The sequence below is a fragment of the Watersipora subatra genome, chromosome 3 (genome assembly GCF_963576615.1).
Source record: "Watersipora subatra chromosome 3, tzWatSuba1.1, whole genome shotgun sequence".
NCBI classification, from domain to species: Eukaryota; Metazoa; Bryozoa; class Gymnolaemata; order Cheilostomatida; family Watersiporidae; genus Watersipora; species Watersipora subatra.
The window spans coordinates 25,485,318-25,506,597 of record NC_088710.1 but is presented as its reverse complement, the minus strand read 5'-3'; the positions used below and the strand labels follow the sequence as shown (position 1 = coordinate 25,506,597).

General features: G+C 33.2%; 1 protein-coding gene across 1 annotated transcript; it reads right to left on the bottom strand.

The window, feature by feature from the left end:
• Positions 1-4,416: 4,416 nt before the first annotated feature.
• On the bottom strand, positions 4,417-6,003 carry LOC137390467 (tigger transposable element-derived protein 4-like). Its single transcript, XM_068076796.1, has one exon. The coding sequence runs from the start codon at positions 6,001-6,003 to the stop codon at positions 4,417-4,419; it is 1,587 nt and encodes a 528-aa protein (XP_067932897.1).
• Between the last annotated feature and the right edge of the window lie 15,277 nt (positions 6,004-21,280).

Below are 21,280 nucleotides of genomic sequence, written 5' to 3'. Positions count from 1 at the left end.
CTGAAGGTGCTCAAGAATGTTATTAGTTGTGTTATAGCTACACCATATTAATTATTCATTATATTAATGGCTGAAGGTGCTCAAGAATGTTTATAGTTGTGTTATAGCTACACCATATTAATTCTTCATTATATTAATGGCTGAAGGCGCTCAAGAATGTTATTAGTTGTGTTATAGCTACAACATATTAATTATTCATTATATTAATGGCTGAAGGTGCTCAAGAATGTTATTAATTGTGTTATAGCTACACCATATTAATTCTTCATTATATTATTGGCTGAAGGTGCTCAAGAATGTTATTAGTTGTGTTATAGCTACACCATATTAATTCTTCATTATATTAATGGCTGAAGGTGCTCAAGAATGTTATTAGTTGTGTTATAGCCACACCATATTAATTCTTCATTATATTATTGGCTGAAGGTGCTCAAGAATGTTATTAGTTGTGTTATAGCTACACCATATTAATTCTTCATTATATTAATGGCTGAAGGTGCTCAAGAATGTTATTAGTTGTGTTATAGCTACACCATATTAATTCTTCATTATATTAATGGCTGAAGGTGCTCAAGAATGTTATTAGTTGTGTTATAGCCACACCATATTAATTCTTCATTATATTATTGGCTGAAGGTGCTCAAGAATGTTATTAGTTGTGTTATAGCTACACCATATTAATTCTTCATTATATTAATGGCTGAAGGCGCTCAAGAATGTTATTAGTTGTGTTATAGCTACAACATATTAATTATTCATTATATTAATGGCTGAAGGTGCTCAAGAATGTTATTAATTGTGTTATAGCTACACCATATTAATTCTTCATTATATTATTGGCTGAAGGTGCTCAAGAATGTTATTAGTTGTGTTATAGCTACACCATATTAATTCTTCATTATATTAATGGCTGAAGGTGCTCAAGAATGTTATTAGTTGTGTTATAGCCACACCATATTAATTATTCATTATATTAATGGCTGAAGGTGCTCAAGGATGTTATTAGTTGTGTTATAGCTACACCATATTTATTCTTCATTATATTAATGGCTGAAGGTGCTCAAGAATGTTATTAGTTGTGTTATAGCTACACCATGTTAATTCTTCATTATATTAATAGCTGAAGGCGCTCAAGAATGTTATTAGTTGTGTTATAGCTACACCGTATTAATTCTTCATTATAATAATGGCTGAAGGTGCTCAAGAATGTTATTAGTTGTGTTATAGTTGCACCATATTTATTCTTCATTATATTAATGGATGAACGTGCTCAAGAATGTTATTAGTTGTGTTATAGTTACACCATATTAATTCTTCATTATATTAATGGCTGAAGGTGCTCAAGAATGTTATTAGTTGTGTTATAGCTACACCATATTAATTCTTCATTATATCAATGGCTGAAGGTGCTCAAGAATGTTATTAGTGGTGTTATAGCTATACCATATTAATTCTTCTTTATATTAATAGCTGAAGGTGCTCAAGAATATTATTAGTTGTGTTATAGCTACACCATATTAATTCTTCATTATATTAATGGCTGAAGGTGCTCAATAATGTTATTAGTTGTGTTATAGCTACACCATATTAATTCCTCATTATATTAATGGCTGAAGGTGCTCAAGAATGTTATTAGTTGTGTTATAGCTACACCATATTAATTCTTCATTATATTAATGGCTTAAGGTGCTCAAGAATGTTATTAGTTGTGGTATAGCTACACCATATTAATTCTTCATTATATTAATGGCTTAAGGCGCACAAGAATGTTATTAGTTGTGTTATGGTTACACCATATTAATTCTTCATTATATTAATGGCTGAAGGTGCTTAAGAATGTTATTAGTTGTGTTATAGCTACACCATATTAATTATTTATTATAATTTATTAATGGCTGAAGGTGATCAAGAATATTATTAGTTGTGTTATAGTTACACCATATTAATTCTTTATTATATTAATGGCTGAAGGTGCTCAAGAATGTTATTGGTTGTGTTATAGTTACACCATATTAATTCTTCATTATAATAATGGCTGAAGGTGCTCAAGAATGTTATTAGTTGTGTTATAGTTACACCATATTAATTCTTCATTATATTAATAGCTGAAGGCGCTCAAGATTGTTATTAGTTGTGTTATAGTTACACCATATTAATTCTTCTTTATATGAATGTCTGAAGGTGCTCAAGAATGTTATTAGTTGTGTTATAGATATACCATATTAATTCTTCATTATATTAATTGCTTATGGTGCTCAAGAATGTTATTAGTTGTGTTATAGCTACACCATATTAATTCTTCATTATATTAATAGCTGAAGGTGCTCAAGAATGTTATTAGTTGTGTTATAGTTACACCATATTAATTCTTCATTATATTAATGGCTGAAGGTGCTCAAGAATGTTATTAGTTGTGTTATAGCTACACCATATTAATTCTTCATTATATTAATGGCTGAAGGTGCTCAAAAATGTTATTAGTTGTGTTATAGCTACACCATATTAATTCTTCATTATATTAATGGCTGAAGGTGCTCAAAAATGTTATTAGTATGTTATAGTTACACCATATTAATTATTCATTATATTAATGGCTGAAGGTGCTCAATAATGTTATTAGTTGTGTTTTAGCTACACCATATTAATTCTTCATTGTATTAATGGTTGAAGGTGCTGAAGGATGTTATTAGTTGTGTTATAGTTACACCATATTAATTCTTCATTATATTAATGTCTGAAGGTGCTCAAGAATGTTATTAGTTGTGTTATAGATATACCATATTAATTCTTCATTATATTAATGGCTGAAGGTGCTCAAGAATGTTATTAGTTGTGTTATAGCTACACCATATTAATTATTCATTATATTAATGGCTGAAGGTGCTCAAGAATGTTATTAGTTGTGTTTTAGCTACCCCATATTAATTCTTCATTGTATTAATGGTTGAAGGTGCTGAAGGATGTTATTAGTTGTGTTATGGTTACACCATATTAATTCTTCATTATATTAATGGCTGAAGGTGCTCAAGAATGTTATTAGTTGGGTTATAGTTACACCATATTAATTCTTCATTATATTAATGGCTGAAGGTGCTCAAGAATGTTATTAGTTGTGTTATAGCTACACCATATTAATTCTTCATTATATTAATGGCTGAAGGTGCTCAATAATGTTATTAGTTGTGTTATAGTTACACCATATTAATTCTTCATTATATTAATGGTTGGAAGCGCTCAAGAATGTTATTAGTTGTGTTATAGTTACACCATATTAATTCTTCATTATGTCAATGGCTGAAGGTGCTCAAGAATGTTATTAGTTGTGTTATAGCTACAACATATTAATTCTTCATTATATTAATGGCTGAAGGTGCTCAAGAATGTTATTAGTTTTATTATAGCTACACCATATTAATTCTTCATTATATCAATGGCTGAAGGTGCTCAAGAATGTTATTAGTTGTGTTATAGCTACACCATATTAATTCTTCATTATATCAATGGCTGAAGGTGCTCAAGAATATTATTAGTTGTGTTATAGTTGCACCATATTTATTCTTTATTATATTAATGGCAGAAGGTGCTCAAGAATGTTATTAGTTGGGTTATAGTTAGGGGTAAGTGGGGCACAGCGGCCAGGTTTTGACTTTTTTCAAGATAAGAAATTGTTAGTTAATATATAGGTAAAACAACTAGTTCCACCAATAGTTTGAAGACTTCTCCATCACATAATCTGCTAAATTAAACTCTGGTATAACTTTACTTCAACTGACTAATGATTTAGTATAAGCCTACATTCGGTCCACTGTGCCCCTGGTGTGGGGTACAATGGAACGCTAAATACAATGACACATTTGGTTATCAAAATTTATTTTAAAACTGATTTTACACAGTCAGTGATGAATTACAAATGAGTTACAAACAAAAATATAGCAAATGTCTTATGTTGCAAGCAATGATATCACTCTTGCAAAGTATATATACAAGTAGATTGTCAGAGTGTCAAAGGAAACCATCGATGATTTATTTAGAGGTATGCAGACAGGTCAACATCAAATTTCAACTTGCTGCGCATTCGTGATGTCCCACCGCTAGTGGTTGGTGAAGGTAAGATAAGTACCTCATCTGTAATATCTACTGTGGAAATATCATCGCCTTCTGGAATAACAAAATGGTTGCCGTCCTTTTTGTAAAATTGCACTGTGATTGCGTCCTCTTCGTTGTTTAGTTCTTGTACAATCCCAGCGAAATGGGCTACAGCTCTTTTCCCACAAACCTTTACTAGCACATATGTGTTGACAGGCAAATTCTTAGCTGTAATATAAGTTGCATCAGGTAACTCTTTGGCTGGACTCGTAGGTTCACAGTCACTGTCATCAGCAACTATTGGCATAGCTAATGGTTCATCATCACTGCTTATGTCTTCATCAAGTTGCACTCTCTTTTTTGTTTTTTCTTCTTTTCTGCTTTAGCTTTTTCTTCTGCTTCAATAGCCATCTTTACAGGAGTGTCAGTAAGAATTGCAGTTTTCTTCCTCTTTCTATTTATTGCTGCATTCTTTCTAGGGCCAGCTTTAGCATAGGGTCTAATTTCTTCAGGACCGACAATTGATGTAATAGCCAATGCTGACACTGAACTACAGCTAGTAGCTGAAGGTTGTGTAGGAGCAGGAAGGAGCAGGGTAGGAGTTACGGGTAAACTTGATGCAGCAAGAGCTTCTGTTGAGCTGATTGGTGTAGCAGGTGTCTCTTTTGAAGTAGGGTCAGCACGATTCGTCACATTAGCACATAAGAAGTCTGCGTCACTGAAAACATTCCTATTGAAAGGGACGATTCCTGGTCGGCGAAACCCAGATTTTATGGTTTCTGGGTTGAAGGCTCTGGAAAAGGAAGCATCAAGAAGGGCAGGGATGTTGTATATAGTGATGGTCTGTCCAGGGTGATTCAGTTGCCAGCTGTTACATGCTTCATTGTAGTGCACTTTGAGAGGTCCAAAGACAGTCAAATCCAGAGGCTGCATTCTGTGACTGCAGTGTGGTGGAAAAGTTAGTAAAATAATACCGTTGTTCTTGGCTAAATCAATCACCTCTAAAGTGCAGTGGCTATCATGATTGTCCATTATGACGAGTATTGGTCGGTCTTTAGATGCTCTAGAGTGGTGAATAAGATGTTTTAACCACTGGAGAAAGATATCTCGAAATGTCCATCCTGATGGATTTGCCACACCAATTGTTCCAGGAGGGGCACCATTAACCATATAAGCCTTGTAATGAACTCGTGGAAATATTAGCATTGGAGGAACAGATCCCCCCTGAGCATTTGCTGCTCCAATCATGGTGACAAGAGTGCCTCTTTCTGCACTGGTAATTTGGCCAACTTGCCTTAAGGACTTTTCAGCAATAACTTTAGGTGGTCGATGTACAGTGGTCAATGCAGTTTCATCAACATTGTAAATGTCTGCAGGTTCAAACCTGTACTTCTCCATCAGTGCTTCAAGATTATCAAAAAATGCATTCACATTACTTTTATCAAAGCTCGTACCACGGCTGAGGCTTGTGGGCTCAGGTTTTCGTACTGACAAACTTGATTGACGCTTCATGAATCCATCAATCCAATCTATTCCTGCAAGCCCATTTCTGCCCCAAGACTCCGGGTAATTCTTATTGTTTCTCTTAGCATATTCTAGGGCTAGCTCTCTTGTCATCTTCTTTGTGAGTCCGTGATGCTGTCTAGAAGCCAGTTTGAGATAATCTGCTAATTGATTTTCTTCATGTTGAGAGAATACATTTCGGTGAGCTTTTGTCTTTGCAAAAGAGTTCACCTCCTCAAAGCCTTTAGCTCTAGCCTCATTCACATATCGACGTAATGTTGTACGAGGAATTGAAAAGTCTGTGGAAATCTGGCGTATTGATTTCTCCTTTTTAACAACCTCCTGTACGGCTTGTTTCATTAGCTCTGCAGAAGTCTTAGAGGCATTACTCTTTTTCTGGTAAGTTCTGACCATGGTTACCTGAGTAGAAAAAAAAGTTATTATCATTTAACATATTATTATTATTAGTTTCTTAATTCTTTAGTAATTTTAGTGATTAATGTATATAATAATAACATAAATATGTATATACACATACATAAATATATATATATACATGTAGGTTATAAATATTATTATTGTCTACCTTAATAATATATAGCTCTCTCTTAATACTACAAAAATAAAATTTAAATATTTACAGTGTAAACAGTGGCAAATGGGGCACAATGGTCCATGGTCCACTGTGCCCCACACCAGGCGGGCCTTTGTGCCCCAATGCATCGTGTAGAACAATTTTCACAATGTGACAAAACTTATTCATTCCAGAAGTTAACTAATAATCATTTAAGCATCACTAGTAGTTCAGAATTGTATTTAGAAAGTGGCATGGGTGCAAAATGTACAGAGTGTAAGATAGGGCCACTTCAAGTTCATATCAATTAGTAGGAATTGAAGACAAAAATAGTAAAAATACTCACCATGTGTACAATATTGATTGCATGTGGTTGAAACAAATATGGCTGATGCATTACATCACTTCCTGTAATATATGTAAATTAAACATGTGTAAGAAGTTGTCTTCTCACAAAAATTAGCATGGTCCACTGTGCCCCTATGGCCATTGTGCCCCACTTACCCCAACACCATATTAATTCTTCATTATATTAATGGCTGAAGGTGCTCAAGAATGTTATTAGTTGTGTTATAGCTACACCATATTGATTCTTCATTATATTAATGGCTGAAGGTGCTCAAGAATGTTATTGGCTGTGTTATAGCTACACCACATTAATTCTTCATTATATTAATGGCTTAAGGTGCTCAAGAATGTTATTAGTTGTGTTATAGCTACACCATATTGATTCTTCATTATATTAATGGCTGAAGGTGCTCAAGAATGTTATTGGTTGTGTTATAGCTACACCACATTAATTCTTCATTATATTAATGGCTTAAGGTGCTCAAGAATGTTATTAGTTGTGTTATAGCTACACCATATTAATTCTTCATTATATTTATTTATTCATTTATTTATATTCATTATAAGCTGAATTATATTAGCATGTGAACCATGAAACAAAGTTATGTCAGAAAACTATATTAAAGCTAGTAGACTGGCAGCCCCTTGTACCGTTAGAGATTGTCATGTGTAATAACGATTTCTACAGTTATTCTTAGATATGGAGAGGAGGTTGAACGGTGCAGATGGAATTTTCTTCTACATATTCTAAATTACACCTTCTGGCTTAATAATTTGTAAAATTAAACTTAATAAAACATTGTAAAATTAAGTAGAAGTTGAATTATTACAAATAAGTAATAAGCAAAACAAGCAAACATGTATCAAGTGAAGTTATATTTAGACATGGTTTATGATTCCTCTCTAGCCAACAGATTGCTTTAAAAGAACATTTAACCTGCCTCAGCTGTTTATAAACATGTTCGTAGTTTTGAATACAATATTGTTTAGTATATAGCCAAGCATTGTTCTATGTAACCAAACAGAATTGCAGATTAGCCTGAAATCCACCGCTCTGTTAACAATTTTGCTACCGACTTTATTTTTAGATCTATCCAATTTAATTTTTCTATTCACACAAATGTTGACATAACGTCCATAATTTTCTTATAACTTGAGGAAGAATGAAAATATCCATTTAATTTTTTAAAAAGGTTGTTCAAAATAAGATACATTATTAGGAAATGGAAAACATATTAAATTAACTTGAGTTAAAATGGTAAAAACTTTTACAAACTTTTACAAACTTTACCAACAATATTTTGCCAACGATTTCGATAATCGTATTTTTACTGTCTTCATAAAATTCGGTCACTATCACAGTTCTTCAAATGAAATACATGCACTGAAAAGACAGAATCACTTGATATAGAGTGACTGAAGACCCAATAGCAAATAATGTTTGAAGCTTCTACAGCTTAAATGATTGGGTATTATTTTTTGTCAGTGGTTTTTCAGTGGTAAACTTTCTGTTTGATAATCAAGAAGCTGTTAGTGAGAGACCTGTTGATTGGTCTGTACCATTAGCAACAAGCTTGATTTCATGGTGACCGATTCTTATTGGGCTATTTGAAGCCAAAGCTGAATAGTCATAGATAAACTAACACATTGTGTAAAAGCTGATGTATCGGCTTCCAGCAACAAAGAGATGGTAACCCGAGCCGATCGGCTTGCGTTAGCGAAATATTTAATTGTTGTTAAGGTATAAACACACTAGGCGATTTTATCGCGAGCGTCATGAGGAAGGTGGAGATATTGCTGGCGTGTGCATAAACACACTTGATCGATTCACTAGCAAGCGATATAATTGGCACGCCCACAAACTGCCAATAAAATTTTGTATCATTAGTTTCTTCGGAGTTGTTAATAAATCTAGGTTAGTCAATATGGCGCCGTCTTGGCGACAACGTAAACAACTTGCGCATTTGTTATTAAACCTATCTCACTTTCACGGATTGTATACTGCCTACACTACAAGAAGACATAAGAAAAAATGATTACGTTATTTTTAACTGTAATATTTTTTACTATTTCATACATACATGTATTTTATCTTGTAGTAGTTTCTTAAAATATTTACCGTTCTCAAGATGGTCAACCTGCGCAACGATTGACTCCAAATGTTGGTTTTGAAATCGGATTTTTGTAATTTTTTGTTATAGTGTACAGGACTGAGAGTGCTATTATTAAATTTATGAACAATCCAGTGTTTGTTCTAAAGATGTTTCAATAGTAACAAAATAGCAAATTGTCGCTGTTGTACGGTTGGTGAACAGCGATAAGAAATAATTACCCGCCATAAAATTGCATTCTGGTAAAAGCCAACCAATCGAAATGCATCTCGCTAGCGATAAAGTTGTGTAGAGAAAGTCTAACGTTATCGCTCTTCATGAGCACACTGAGTGAATTCTAGCGAAGATTAGCGCCACGCAGCGCGATAACGCCCTAAATATCGCCTAGTGTGTTTATACCTTTAAAGCGGAAAATTCAAAGGAGATGAAGTAAAAACAGAACTCTGAGTTTATAATGCAAATTTGTACACCTATTTATGAGCTATTCACATAACACATACTAAAAATACTAAGGAGTCACTTGTTGAAAGTTGGAAATTGTTATAAAAGCTCTAATTACATTGTTGTAGAAAATGTTCTGAAAACGAGAGTTCAAAGTTGATCATGTTCAAGGTAAGTGATTAAAATTGCAGAAAAACATTAGATTCTATTTGCATATCTACGCAAATTATAAAATAAATTCCGTATTTTTTATGATGTTTTGATAGATGACAAATAAATCATGTATAATCTATTGAGAGAAGAGGTAGTAGTACAATGAGCAATCAGCAGCAGATGTGACCTGACCCCCTTATGAATATGTTAGAATTACAAGGCTATAATAACAACTACAAGCAACTCCTGCTTAACAAATTATGTTTTGAGAATTTAAAATTGTTTAATTCTAATTCTTTTAAAAAATTTTCAATTTTTTATTTACCTATTGCTCATACTTGCAGATGAAAAACATTTCGAGACTATGCATATGCATTAAACTAAACAGATGCTATGTTGTACCTATTTTACAATAAGTACTTTTTGATACAAATAATAATGTTTATTTTTTTTTAAATTGTTATTATTTTTGAGATTCTAACAGCACATTTAGAGTTGTGACAGTGCTTACTGAGCTATCAAAATCTATTTACATTGAATTTTATCAGGATTATTTTGAACACCATAAAAAAATATTAATTCATAGTTTCACTCAAAAACACTGACAGTTATGAAGTAATTTTGGAGGGTATAAATTCAACACAAATCATTACTTTATGAATCACTATTAAACGCACTTAGATATTCCTTATGGAGACTTCGAATGAGTAACATTAGACAACGAATTCCTACTTGATATGCTGAATTTTATATCTCTAACTACCACTTGTAGTCATGAAAACCAAGTTGTAGATGTTTATTCGTACAAAAATTAGCGTTTAACAAGAATATAAATCATAGCTTTCTGGCCAAATGAAGTACTGTAGCAAAATTTTGCAAATTTTTCTTCTAATTATTGGTAAAATTTACTGAATATTAACTATTATATATTATTATATATTGATTTGAGAGTAGTAATATAGGTTTAGGAAATATAAGAAATAAAGGTAGTGTTGGTGATAATTATATATGGTATAATTTACTCTCACTTCAACTGAATAAACTTTTGGCTACTATAACTTACATATAACTCATCAGTCTTTTGCATTTTATATTTCTGGCATTTTTAATAAATTTAAAACTGTTTAAATATACTATCAAGTTTTAACTTTTTGAACCTTAACAGCCGGTTTTCCGGCATCGCCACGGGTGTGTCAAAATCCCTAACAGCCGGAATTCCGGCATTCACATGGCTCTGTTTACAAAAACCGTTTCGAAGTGAAAGCGTAAACTAATCAAATTAATTCTTGCACAGAGTATTAAACAAAAAATTTCTCTTCCATTTTTAACAGTTTTCAAATATCTCTATCTACTTCCTTCATTATAATAACAAATCTTTATTAGGACGATATCGCGAAAAAATCGAGGCCGCTCGTTCGTTGGCAGGTAATAAATGATTGTGATGCATATAAATAGTTTTATGATATTAACTATAATTTTCCAGTATATTTTGAACCAAGAAATGATGATTAGCATGTGCTCGATAAATATGACACTAATGTAAATGGTTTTACAAGTTTTGAAAATCGTACAAACTTTTATAGTTTTAGCCCGAATATTGGTGAAATACTGTTTTATTCTGTTTGATGAAATTTGATGGAGTTGCCCGACTTTTTACTAGCGTTTTACCTAATATCATTGTATTATGAGCGAAATTAGATATATTTAATAAAAGTTTAAAAACTTCGGATCTTTGGACAAATCGTTCAGGGGTATTGACACACATTGACAAAAACGGCCAGGCTTAAACGGGTTAAACTGTGAAGATTTTTGAAAACAATTAGGCTCTATGTTAAAAATGTTTGTTTTTCAAGTGAAATCTTTTTACATGCTTTTGCCAAGTATTACAAAACTGAACGATCAGACAAGTAGGTAGAAATTCAACTATACTTAAATATTATGATAACAAGAGATGTACACATTTGCTTAACTTGTCTCAATGTTTTTGTGCTATTTTTTTACTTTTATGACCCCTTTTCAATTGAAGAAATGCTAAAGAAATTGTATCAATTTACCTTATGCCCAGCTCCAATCAAAAAGTTTATCAAAGCAAATTATCTTTCTAATATGGTTTCTTTGTATAAAAACATGGCTAAATGGTGCTAACACAAAGTTTTGTATGCCAAAAAGATTTATTTATTCTAGTATGAACCAATGTAACCTCCACATCTATTAGGTTTCACAACATAAAACTACATGATATTCTACATCATATAAATTATACAGTTCTGCTCTCATAAATGACCTAGTTTTATTTGTTCATTATATGATATGTTATTAAATATTGTACATGTTTATATAATATAATCATAGAGGGCGATAAATTATAGCTGAGAATATATTGGTACTTTATCTCACTTTAGCATATTTAAAAGTGTTTGGACTGTTACGTATTGGGAGATGTTGAAACAATGTGTGACTGTGTTTATTAATTTGGTAATTGATGAATGAATATTGACTGGAAGAACAATTACTCACATAAACTAAAACATTAATTATTTCCCTACCGCAAGCCAATGTATCAGCTGGGGTTATCTCCTCTTTGTGGCTCGAAGCCGATACACCGACTTTTAAACAGTGCGTTAGTTTATTTATAATTACTCAGCTTTCGCATCAGATGAACTAATAGATCTAGTTTTCATAAAAAATAAGCTGGTTTCTAACGATATTGACTAAATTAATCAGCAGACCTATCACTAGCAGCTCACTGATTATCAGACAGAAAGTTCACAGGCTGTGTCGAAAAATTCTGTTCCAACTGCGTTGGCTACAAGTTAAATACTGGGCTCAACTAGAAGGAAGGACCAGTGACTGGGAAGATTTTGTGCTCACTCACTTTAAAAGGAATTGACTACCTGGAAAGCATGGCTTCCGGGTCACCTAGGCAAAATGTTGACATATGTCAGAACAGCTATCCTGAGTAAGAACGTGCAATGTCTTTCTGTGCAACCCCAAGCCTCGAAAGATCCAAATCAAAATACCATCAGTCGAAAGCTTTAGATGGGAATAAAAAAATGTGGATGCTTAAACAATACAAGAAAACAGTTAGGATAGGGCAAATCTAATCATTAGGTACTTCATCACAGAAAATGTGGGAAAGGTGGTGATAGGCTTGAACCACCGGATAGACTGGTATGGTATATGTAGTTATATTACAAGTAACACAAGAGGCCACCACATCTTACCATGTTTTCCAGCTAATGATTACCTTGCACATAGAAACATTTCTACAGATCAAAAAACACAACATCAAAAAAAGGTGGAGAACACTCATACAAAGCTAACTATATGGTATTCAGTTGAGAAATTACAACAAAATCCAAAAGACCAGCTGGAAGTTGTTGAACCTGAAGTCTAAGGAACCTTCAACAAAGACTTAAGATGTATTCCAGCTAGTCACGTAATTAAAAAAGGAACAGCAACAATAATAACAGTTGGGTAAGATTTATATGTGTGAACCAACACTGAAGTGCAGCCAAGGAGGTAGCTTCTGACTAGAATGCAGGCATGGCGGAGAAAGAAACTGTAACATGAGGTGTCATAATTGAAATATGGAGCAGGTGCTCCCACCCAAACTACTACACTTCCCAAGTATCAATTGAGGAAAATTGTATAAGCCAGCTTGATCACTAGCAGACCAGCTGGACTAAAACCTGTGAAATGGCTAGTCTAGCGCAGAAGTACAAAAAGTTGTACCTGGCTCACTTATCCAAAATCATAGGAAGAGCCAATATTCACACCTACATAAAGGTTTGCTGCGTCTCCACTTATGGAAACGAAGATAATAAAGCAATAAAAGGAGGTCATATATGCTACATTATTAACAACTTTACTACTTATGCTGTAATTAGTGTTAGAAACAAACATTTTGTTAATATCGAAAACTGCCATTGTTTTTGTGTGACAACTGAAGTTCTAGCGTCATTTATGTTTGTATCTTATTGTCAGATAAAAATTTAACCTTTTCACAAAATATTTTCAATAAAAAATAATCTTTACTGCTGAACTTAACCGTTTTCCTGCAAAACTCTAAAAAAGGTTAAAGTAATACAGGTATTTTTTGCCTAGCAACAAAAAATTGCTGCTTCTAGGCTCGGCTTCCCGCAATGAATCAGATGATATAACTAAAGATTTGATATCTTAAATACTAAACAGGGTGCTGTGCTGGCAAAGTTAATGGATTAGCTTGGCTGCTCTAGCAAAATATCAAAATGTAAACTCACACACCCTACACTGTAATCAGGGTACTGTTTGAGTAAAACCAAGTTTAAATCACTGTAGCATAGACCTATTAACTATAGTATAGTTCATAGGTCTATGAGCTGTAGTAAGATTAGAAAATTTGTACTGGAATATTCATATACATGTCTTGAAACCAACTAAAACTCAGTGAAGATGGTAAGCCCATGACATAACAAGCTGAGAAAGTAGATTAGTAGGTCTCCACTTTTTTGTTCCTGAAGAATAGTATGAACCAACTATTTATGATTTATGAATCAATATTTTATGATTTGTAGAGTGTTTTTAAAAAATTTAACATGTTAAATGTTAAAATAATTGATGTGAGCGTGTACATTAATTATTTAAGCAACCTTTTCCGATTTGAAGAACTGTTGGTCCTATTGTCAAAAACCACCCCAATTCTTTTGTTAGTATTTGTATATTACAAGTATGATATATTGAATACATCATTTAAGAATCTAAGTTTCCAGAAATGGCTTTATTGGTCAGAAGAACACAATTATTTATACACTACTATATGGGAATCTTCAATTGATTACACAAATTGTAAGCTCATCAGGCGAGATATGAGCAAAAGTACATCAATGTCCTATTAAAGTCTCCAAAAAGTGTTGTGGTCCAGTAGTTACTGATACAAATAAGCAACATAGACACAAGGTGTTAGAATCGTTCCAATGAGTTGCGTATGTTTTATGAAATACACAGTAATAATTATATTTTTGCGGGTCCCTGCACATTTCGTCATAAATAACTTTAATATATGATCAAAAATCATCACACATTGGCTAAAAGACCCATTGAAAGTAGTATCTAAGAAAATGCATGGAGATGTAGAGGTAAATAAGTATCTACCTGATAGAGAGGATGGATGGGCATCTTATAATATACTCTAGCATAAGCTAAGCAACATCTGAACTACTAGAGCTTATACATGATTGGTCGATCTTTCATACTATATCTTTCTGACAGTTTTTTACATTATCCTTTTCATTTTAAATACTGTGATACTTCTTAAAGGTTAAAAATTAAATTTTAAAATAATTTTGTATGTAAATTAACATGTATAATATACCAGTTTAATATGATTTATTGGTCAAATTCAAATGATGAGACAAGAGTATGCAGTGATCTAACAGTATACAAGTAGAGTCATTATTAAATATGTGACCCAGGCAGTCAGAATGTACAATCGTGCTAAAACCAAATTTTTGAGTTATATAAATAATTAAAATCATCAAATTCAGAGGATTTTAATGCATTTTTAATTTTTTAAATTGGATATTTTAAGCCCAGGTTATGCAAGATTTAGTAGAGAAGGTCTCATGATGAACTAAAACTGTTGTTTTGAGTTTAAGCAGGATAAAGTTGGTGATTCATGAACTGTAAATCATGGTATTTGTTTACAAATCAAAATGCCATAGCAACCGACCACTTAATCTCAACCTATTTTGATGAAACCTGGGATTATCCACAATAAAACCCTGAAAAAGATGATGGTTGCATTTTTATTCTAATTCGATTGACGGTTGACCTCTCAAAGGTCATGGTAAGGTTAACACTATATGTGGCTAAAAGCTCACCTTTTTGAAGTTTTTCATTAAAAGGGTATGCTTCAAACTTGGCACTTCTCATCAAGCTATAATGCTATGACTGCATATAATGACAGTCCAACAACTTAGCAAAGTGTTGGAAGTGCATTCAGAAATGTCCAACTATACAGAAGGTCATGATAAGGTCAAGGAAAAGTGACAAAAGGGGGCATCAGGATGCGAAAATATCAACCCAACTCATCAAGTGACCATTCAATCTAGAGCTCTTTTTATGTAGTTTAACATTCACACAGTGTAGCACGAGTACGCTGCAGAGATTTATTGTAGTGCATTGGAGGGGTTTGTTTGTTATGCTAGTGGCAATTTGTCCCAACACAACCGTATCCGATGTTTCCTTCGGTAATCCTTGATACACAGTTCTAATGAGGCTTAATTGTTCAGACTACATAAAACTAGCGCATAATTCCCTACATTTGCACCCACTTATTAGTTTGATGTCAACAGCTAAAATAGAAATGTTATCAGCAGTGATAGGCTGATCTTTGATACCCTAGGACACTTATGTATTCGCGGCACCTATAACTTTCGCAATTTCGCGGTGTCATCCTCTCGCGAAAATTTAATGAGCGAAACTAAACTATTATAACGAACGAGCGAAAACGCGAAGTTAAATAGCTTTGTTCATTGATATCCACAATAAAATCGTCATCTTAGAAATGCAGGCAATTTTTGTCTGTGGTTGGGATAAATGGGAAAATTCTGGTAAACTCATTATAGCTAATACACCGACTGAGCAGCATGGCAAAGCAAATTAAGATTATATCAGTTTAGTCACGGAATTTGTAACTGATGAGGATGAAAGTCTGGTAGGTGAAGTCATAAAATTGAAGAATAATTATTGTAGTGATGAATTTTATTACCATCCAAAAACAATATCAACCCTCATCAGGTCCAACCACATTATCTCTTTCACTGCCAACCATGTACAAATTCGTTACCGGCCTAGTGCCAGCCATTTTACCAAAATTTCCGATATAGCTTCATGATATGTATACAGTATTTTTTCAAGTTCTACTTTCATTATCTGTATAGAAAATCTAAATTGGCTATTAAGTCATCAACAACTAAATACCTGTTTTATGACTTGGGCGGGGTAGTTAATGAACTCACAGAAAAATGTTCGTTTTTAGATTAGAAATTCTCAAACAAAAGTTTAAAATTGCTTCGTTGTTTTAGGCTGATTTTATAGAGAAATCTTCGGACAACACAGTCAATTTCATAAAACTCTTAAAGACCGTGGGTTATGTGGTCAACAAATAATAAAATCAGGTTACCAGACAATTGCTGAGAAAGTCCAAAAATGCGTTTATGGCAGTGGCCCCTAGAAAACGCATAAATGTGTTTATGGCAGCGTAAGGGTTAAACAGTTTAGGTTGTGAAGTTGATTGTTACCTATCTATTTTCTTCTTCTTGGGATTCGAGTGTGAAAAACACAGCGGGAGGGACCAAGACAACATTGATAGTCTAAGAAACAAATGGCAGCAAGTGATCAAATTGAATTGTCGATCTCACCCACACATTTCAACCTGTGGTTTACAAATACGAACTATTCCCAAATTGAATTTTTTTCTTATTAGTGAACTGGACCTGGGGAATGTAATGTTTTTTCCAATTCATTTATTTTCACATCACTATATTTTCCCACTCATCAGAGCAGCGAAATTAAGTTGCAGCGAAATTTTACTCTGTGTGCTACTCACGAAACTAAATATTAGCAAAATATAAGTGTCCTAGGGTAGGCGGTAATTTGATTTAATTCATTAGAATGATCGTTATTACTCGCATTATCGTTAGCAGCCTCATATTGCGCAAGCAGCTGTATTTCTAAGGTTGCCCTATTATCACAACCCTCCCTCATCATCGCTTTCACTATGACCTGAGGCAGCTGACTCAGATTCTAAGTAGAAATACTCATCTAAATTAATAGCAACAACTAGCCGTAATTTGTGCGATTGTTTTATTTTGTTCTAGCTTAAAGCATCAAAACAGGAAATAGCCACATACATGCGCGCACCCGCAGTTAGAGCCTATATTTATGATCTTGGGTTATGAGAATTTCCATAGCAGCCACCGATATGGGTATAGTCAGAGTCGCATAGTGTCACAGAGTCCCGTGACCAAAAGCCGGAAACAACAACGCTTGATTCCAAACAAACGTGATCGACATACTGATCTCTAATGGAATATTCATACCTCGCTGTCAATAACGCTCTTTTTTGCATTTACTTTACGTTTTTACAAAAACGTTATTAGCAGCTTTTTGTAGGAATTTTTGTTTTCTTTCAAATGGTTCATAATACAACAATCAATTTTAAAGTGACTGCTAATGGGAGTAGTTTTTGTTGATTAATGTTGCGGCTTCTCCATTATAACTTATATAAAAATAGTAGGCGTGGCCTGTTTGTTTGGAATCGAGCGAGCTCACGTATACGCTTCTGTTGGTCGCGGGACTCTGTGAAACTATACGACACTGGGTATAGTTAAATGGCAATTCTGGCTTTATGATTGGTCAGACACAAAAATAAACAAGACCATGTGAAAGAGCAGGGTTGAATGCACTATAAACCACTGTTTACTAAAATAGTGACGGTGAGTCATACAATAGCGTAAAGCACGCTTATCGTGCTATTGTGAACAATCTAATTACCGCACGATTGGACATTCTGACGGCCGGGGTCACATATGGTTGCTGAAACTTTAGTTAAGAAGTGAGCTTTTAACGTGTCTATGGTGTGACTTATCACAAAAACAGTAGTTTCAAGTGAACTACAATTGAAATCATACTCTGTGCGGACCAAGATCCTATTTCCATTCAACATTTATATTAAAAAGGACTCATATTTTATTATGGCTGCTTGAGTAAATTTAGGCGGTATTAAAAAGCAAAGATTATAGAAACTGTATGGTGCATTTACTTCATGAGATTATAATATAACATAAGATTATGTGATGCACTCCAATATACTATGCCCTGATTGCAATGCTTACAGAGGCTACTGCACATCATTAGTTTGGAGTAATATAAAAATATTGTTTTATATGATTTCACAGATAATATTTACAGAGTAAAGTAGCACCAATAGTTTCTTGAACCAAGAAATGAACGAAAACAAATTTGAAAAGTTGAAGAACCACTTTTAAGTTCCATCCGGCCATCTTTTGAAAATCATTGGATAAATACATGTAACATAAGCGTAGTGTGATATCATTTTCTTTCGAGCTAAAGGCCTTCTAGCTGACGAACAGCTATTTTTGAGAATGATGTTTTTGTTTATTCAGGTCAGTCGAAAATAAATATATTCTACATATGAAGGTACATGTATTACATATTAGTATATGTCAATACAAGACAGGCAATTATTGATTAGCTCCTCTATGAAAATGTTTAAGATAATTGTATATTTATGTTCTGTTGGTCCACTCTATCTTTAGTATGTATAAATAACTCAGCTGTGGGATAGGTTTGGAAGAACTTTAAATATTGCTGTCAGAAATTTAGAAAAAGGTTGGGCCACTGCTGTAGGAAAGTAAACAAATTTTGGCCTGCTGCTATCAGAAAGTTTTATGGTGAGCATTAACATATTCAACATTATTACCTAACAATAATTAAATCTTCGTAAGAAAATTTCGCACTTTTTCTGGCTGCCAGTTACAGTTTGATGAGTTTAGAGAAGTCCATATTTAACCATTAACAGCGATTTTGATGAAAAACCAGTGCAGATTAAAACTGGTTCAGGCTACTTGAGGTTTAAGTTATGTGAATAATACAGCAATAACAATAATAATAATTTAGATTAATAATAGTAATAATATAATACGTTAGATTAAAAAAGGTGCTCATGAGAAAAATAATAAAACTTGATAAAATTTGTTGATAATTACAAAACTTTAATTCTATTTTAACACAGTTTTAGGGTAAAGTAATCACTTATAATATTCAATATCTAATCAACAGCAACTTTATCATGGCTGCCGATCAAAAAGTAGTAAAAACTGTTCATAGAAGGAGTCCATATACTATAGGTATATTTACCTCTCTGGGAGTTGGCTTATCTCGCATTCTGACAGGTTCAGCTCTTCTAGTGAACTCAATGCAGTGATAGACTCAGGGAGCACTTCAATAGGATTACTAGATAGATCCAACTTTCTCAGCAATGTCAGAGAGCCCAAGCTGCAAATGAATTATATTAAACAATATTTTCTCTGGTTATATTTTTATATCATTAACCTAGGTTTATTAAATTTGCTAAAAGATACAAATTTGCTTTAAACACAACAGAGACATACAGCTATACAGCAAGAACTTTTTTTTAACCTATCAATTCTTTATCATCAACTTTTTATTTAAAAGATCTTATAAATGAGCTACAAATGTCTACCAATTGCTAAACTATCAAAGGTTGCGGACATTTTACTTTTCAAAACTGTGTTTGGGCACTAAAGAAAGCTGAATTATATTAGCATGTGAACCGTGAAACAGAGTGATGTCTGTGAAATATATTAATACTAGTAGACTAGCAGCCCCGTGTACCGTTAGAGATTGTCATGTGTAATAACTATTTCTACAGTTATTCTTAGATATGGAGAGGAGGTTGAATGGTGCACATGGAATCATGCTTAGCTGGAATCTAAATATTCAGATTTCATTACTGTGCGGGGCGAAACTTCTTTCTAAAGCTTTTAGCGAGGCGACAGACACAGCTCTTATTATAGTAAAGCTAAAGATTACCCATGCTAAAAGATTTTGCACAATTAATACTCCCCAAAGAACTCCTCACAATCAGGTGCTTTCTTATTCTGAGAAAATAAAATATAGCTGAATCTAATAACGATATTGATAAACTTTACAAACAAAATTAGACCAAAGCATACAAAAAATTGTGTTGGCTCCTTTAATAGTCTGAACAAAACCTTTTTTTCTTAAACCACAAAACTGTCATGTAACCAAAACTGTCACGTAAAACCTTTATCGCATTTTCTAGGTAAATCAAACACTCTAATTCCGATTTTGTATTCAAAATAAGTATTGGTCCACTAACTTTGAGAGTAATGAATGCTTTTTACAGCGCTTTAATATCAGTCTTGAAAACAACACGATCAGCATAACAAGCTCTGCCCATAAACATTTGACGTAGCCTAGCTTTTTAGGAACGGAAGTTAGAGATGTTTAGTGCGATTTAGAATGATAGAGATGGGTGTCTTAAAACCTATTATTGTCTAAATTCAGCCTTCAAAATAATTTCAATCATTTTTAAAAGGTAGATAAGCTATTTAGTATTACATATTTAAAAATGAGCTTAGAAAAGAGCAATAACAACGCTAGCTGTGATTAAACCACGCTTTTTTGAGCTCATTTTACTGATGGCCAACTTTTACTCTATTTGTTTTGTGCAATTTACAACATTTAACAAAATATAAATTATTTCTTGCAACAAATAAATACTCAGAATAATATTTTAAAAACAAAAAAAGCCCGTGCGTTCACATATAACTGAGTACGGAGTCTTTTTTCAACTGCATATTTTGCAAAAATCGGATAGATAACGTCATTGCGAGAATGAGTGTGAAACATACTCGCCACTGGGAACCCTGATTCTCAATCGATGATCCAATCACGAAAACATAGCGATTGACTTGATTCGTTATTATCTGTGATAGAGACCGCACGTCCACCGCAATTGTGACAACCCGGAATTAAATGCACATATAGAACACACTCTATGATCATCATTGCTAATATGTATCGCTAAAAAATTTCAACTATAATTTATTGCTATTATTCTTTTTATTATGTTCACAATATGAAGGCTAAAAGACTCACTGCTAACACAACTACTCCTCTCTTGTCTACAAGTACGTTGGAAGAAAAAAACCGAAAAGTTATTACTTCATGCGTTGTTTTCTACATAATGTTGCCTGATCCAAATGGGAGTTATGCAGGCTTCAAAAATGTAGAATCAGAAGATGGTGATCAGAATGACGCAGATGAAGTGGAGCTTTTTATTATGGATGAAAGAAAATAGTGTAAGTTCAGTTGTAAGTTGAGAAAAATATAGTTTTTAGAAATATTTTAACTGAATCTGACAGCATCTTTACTTAGCTGATGTTCATGTCTTGTACAGCGAATGAGTGATTTTAATAAAATAATACAATCATAATGTATGGTTTGATGA

What these genes read in the sequence shown, in the direction of transcription:
- LOC137390467 (XM_068076796.1), bottom strand. Translation starts at nt 6,003, where the DNA reads ATGGTCAGAACTTACCAGAAAAAGAGTAATGCCTCTAAGACTTCTGCA.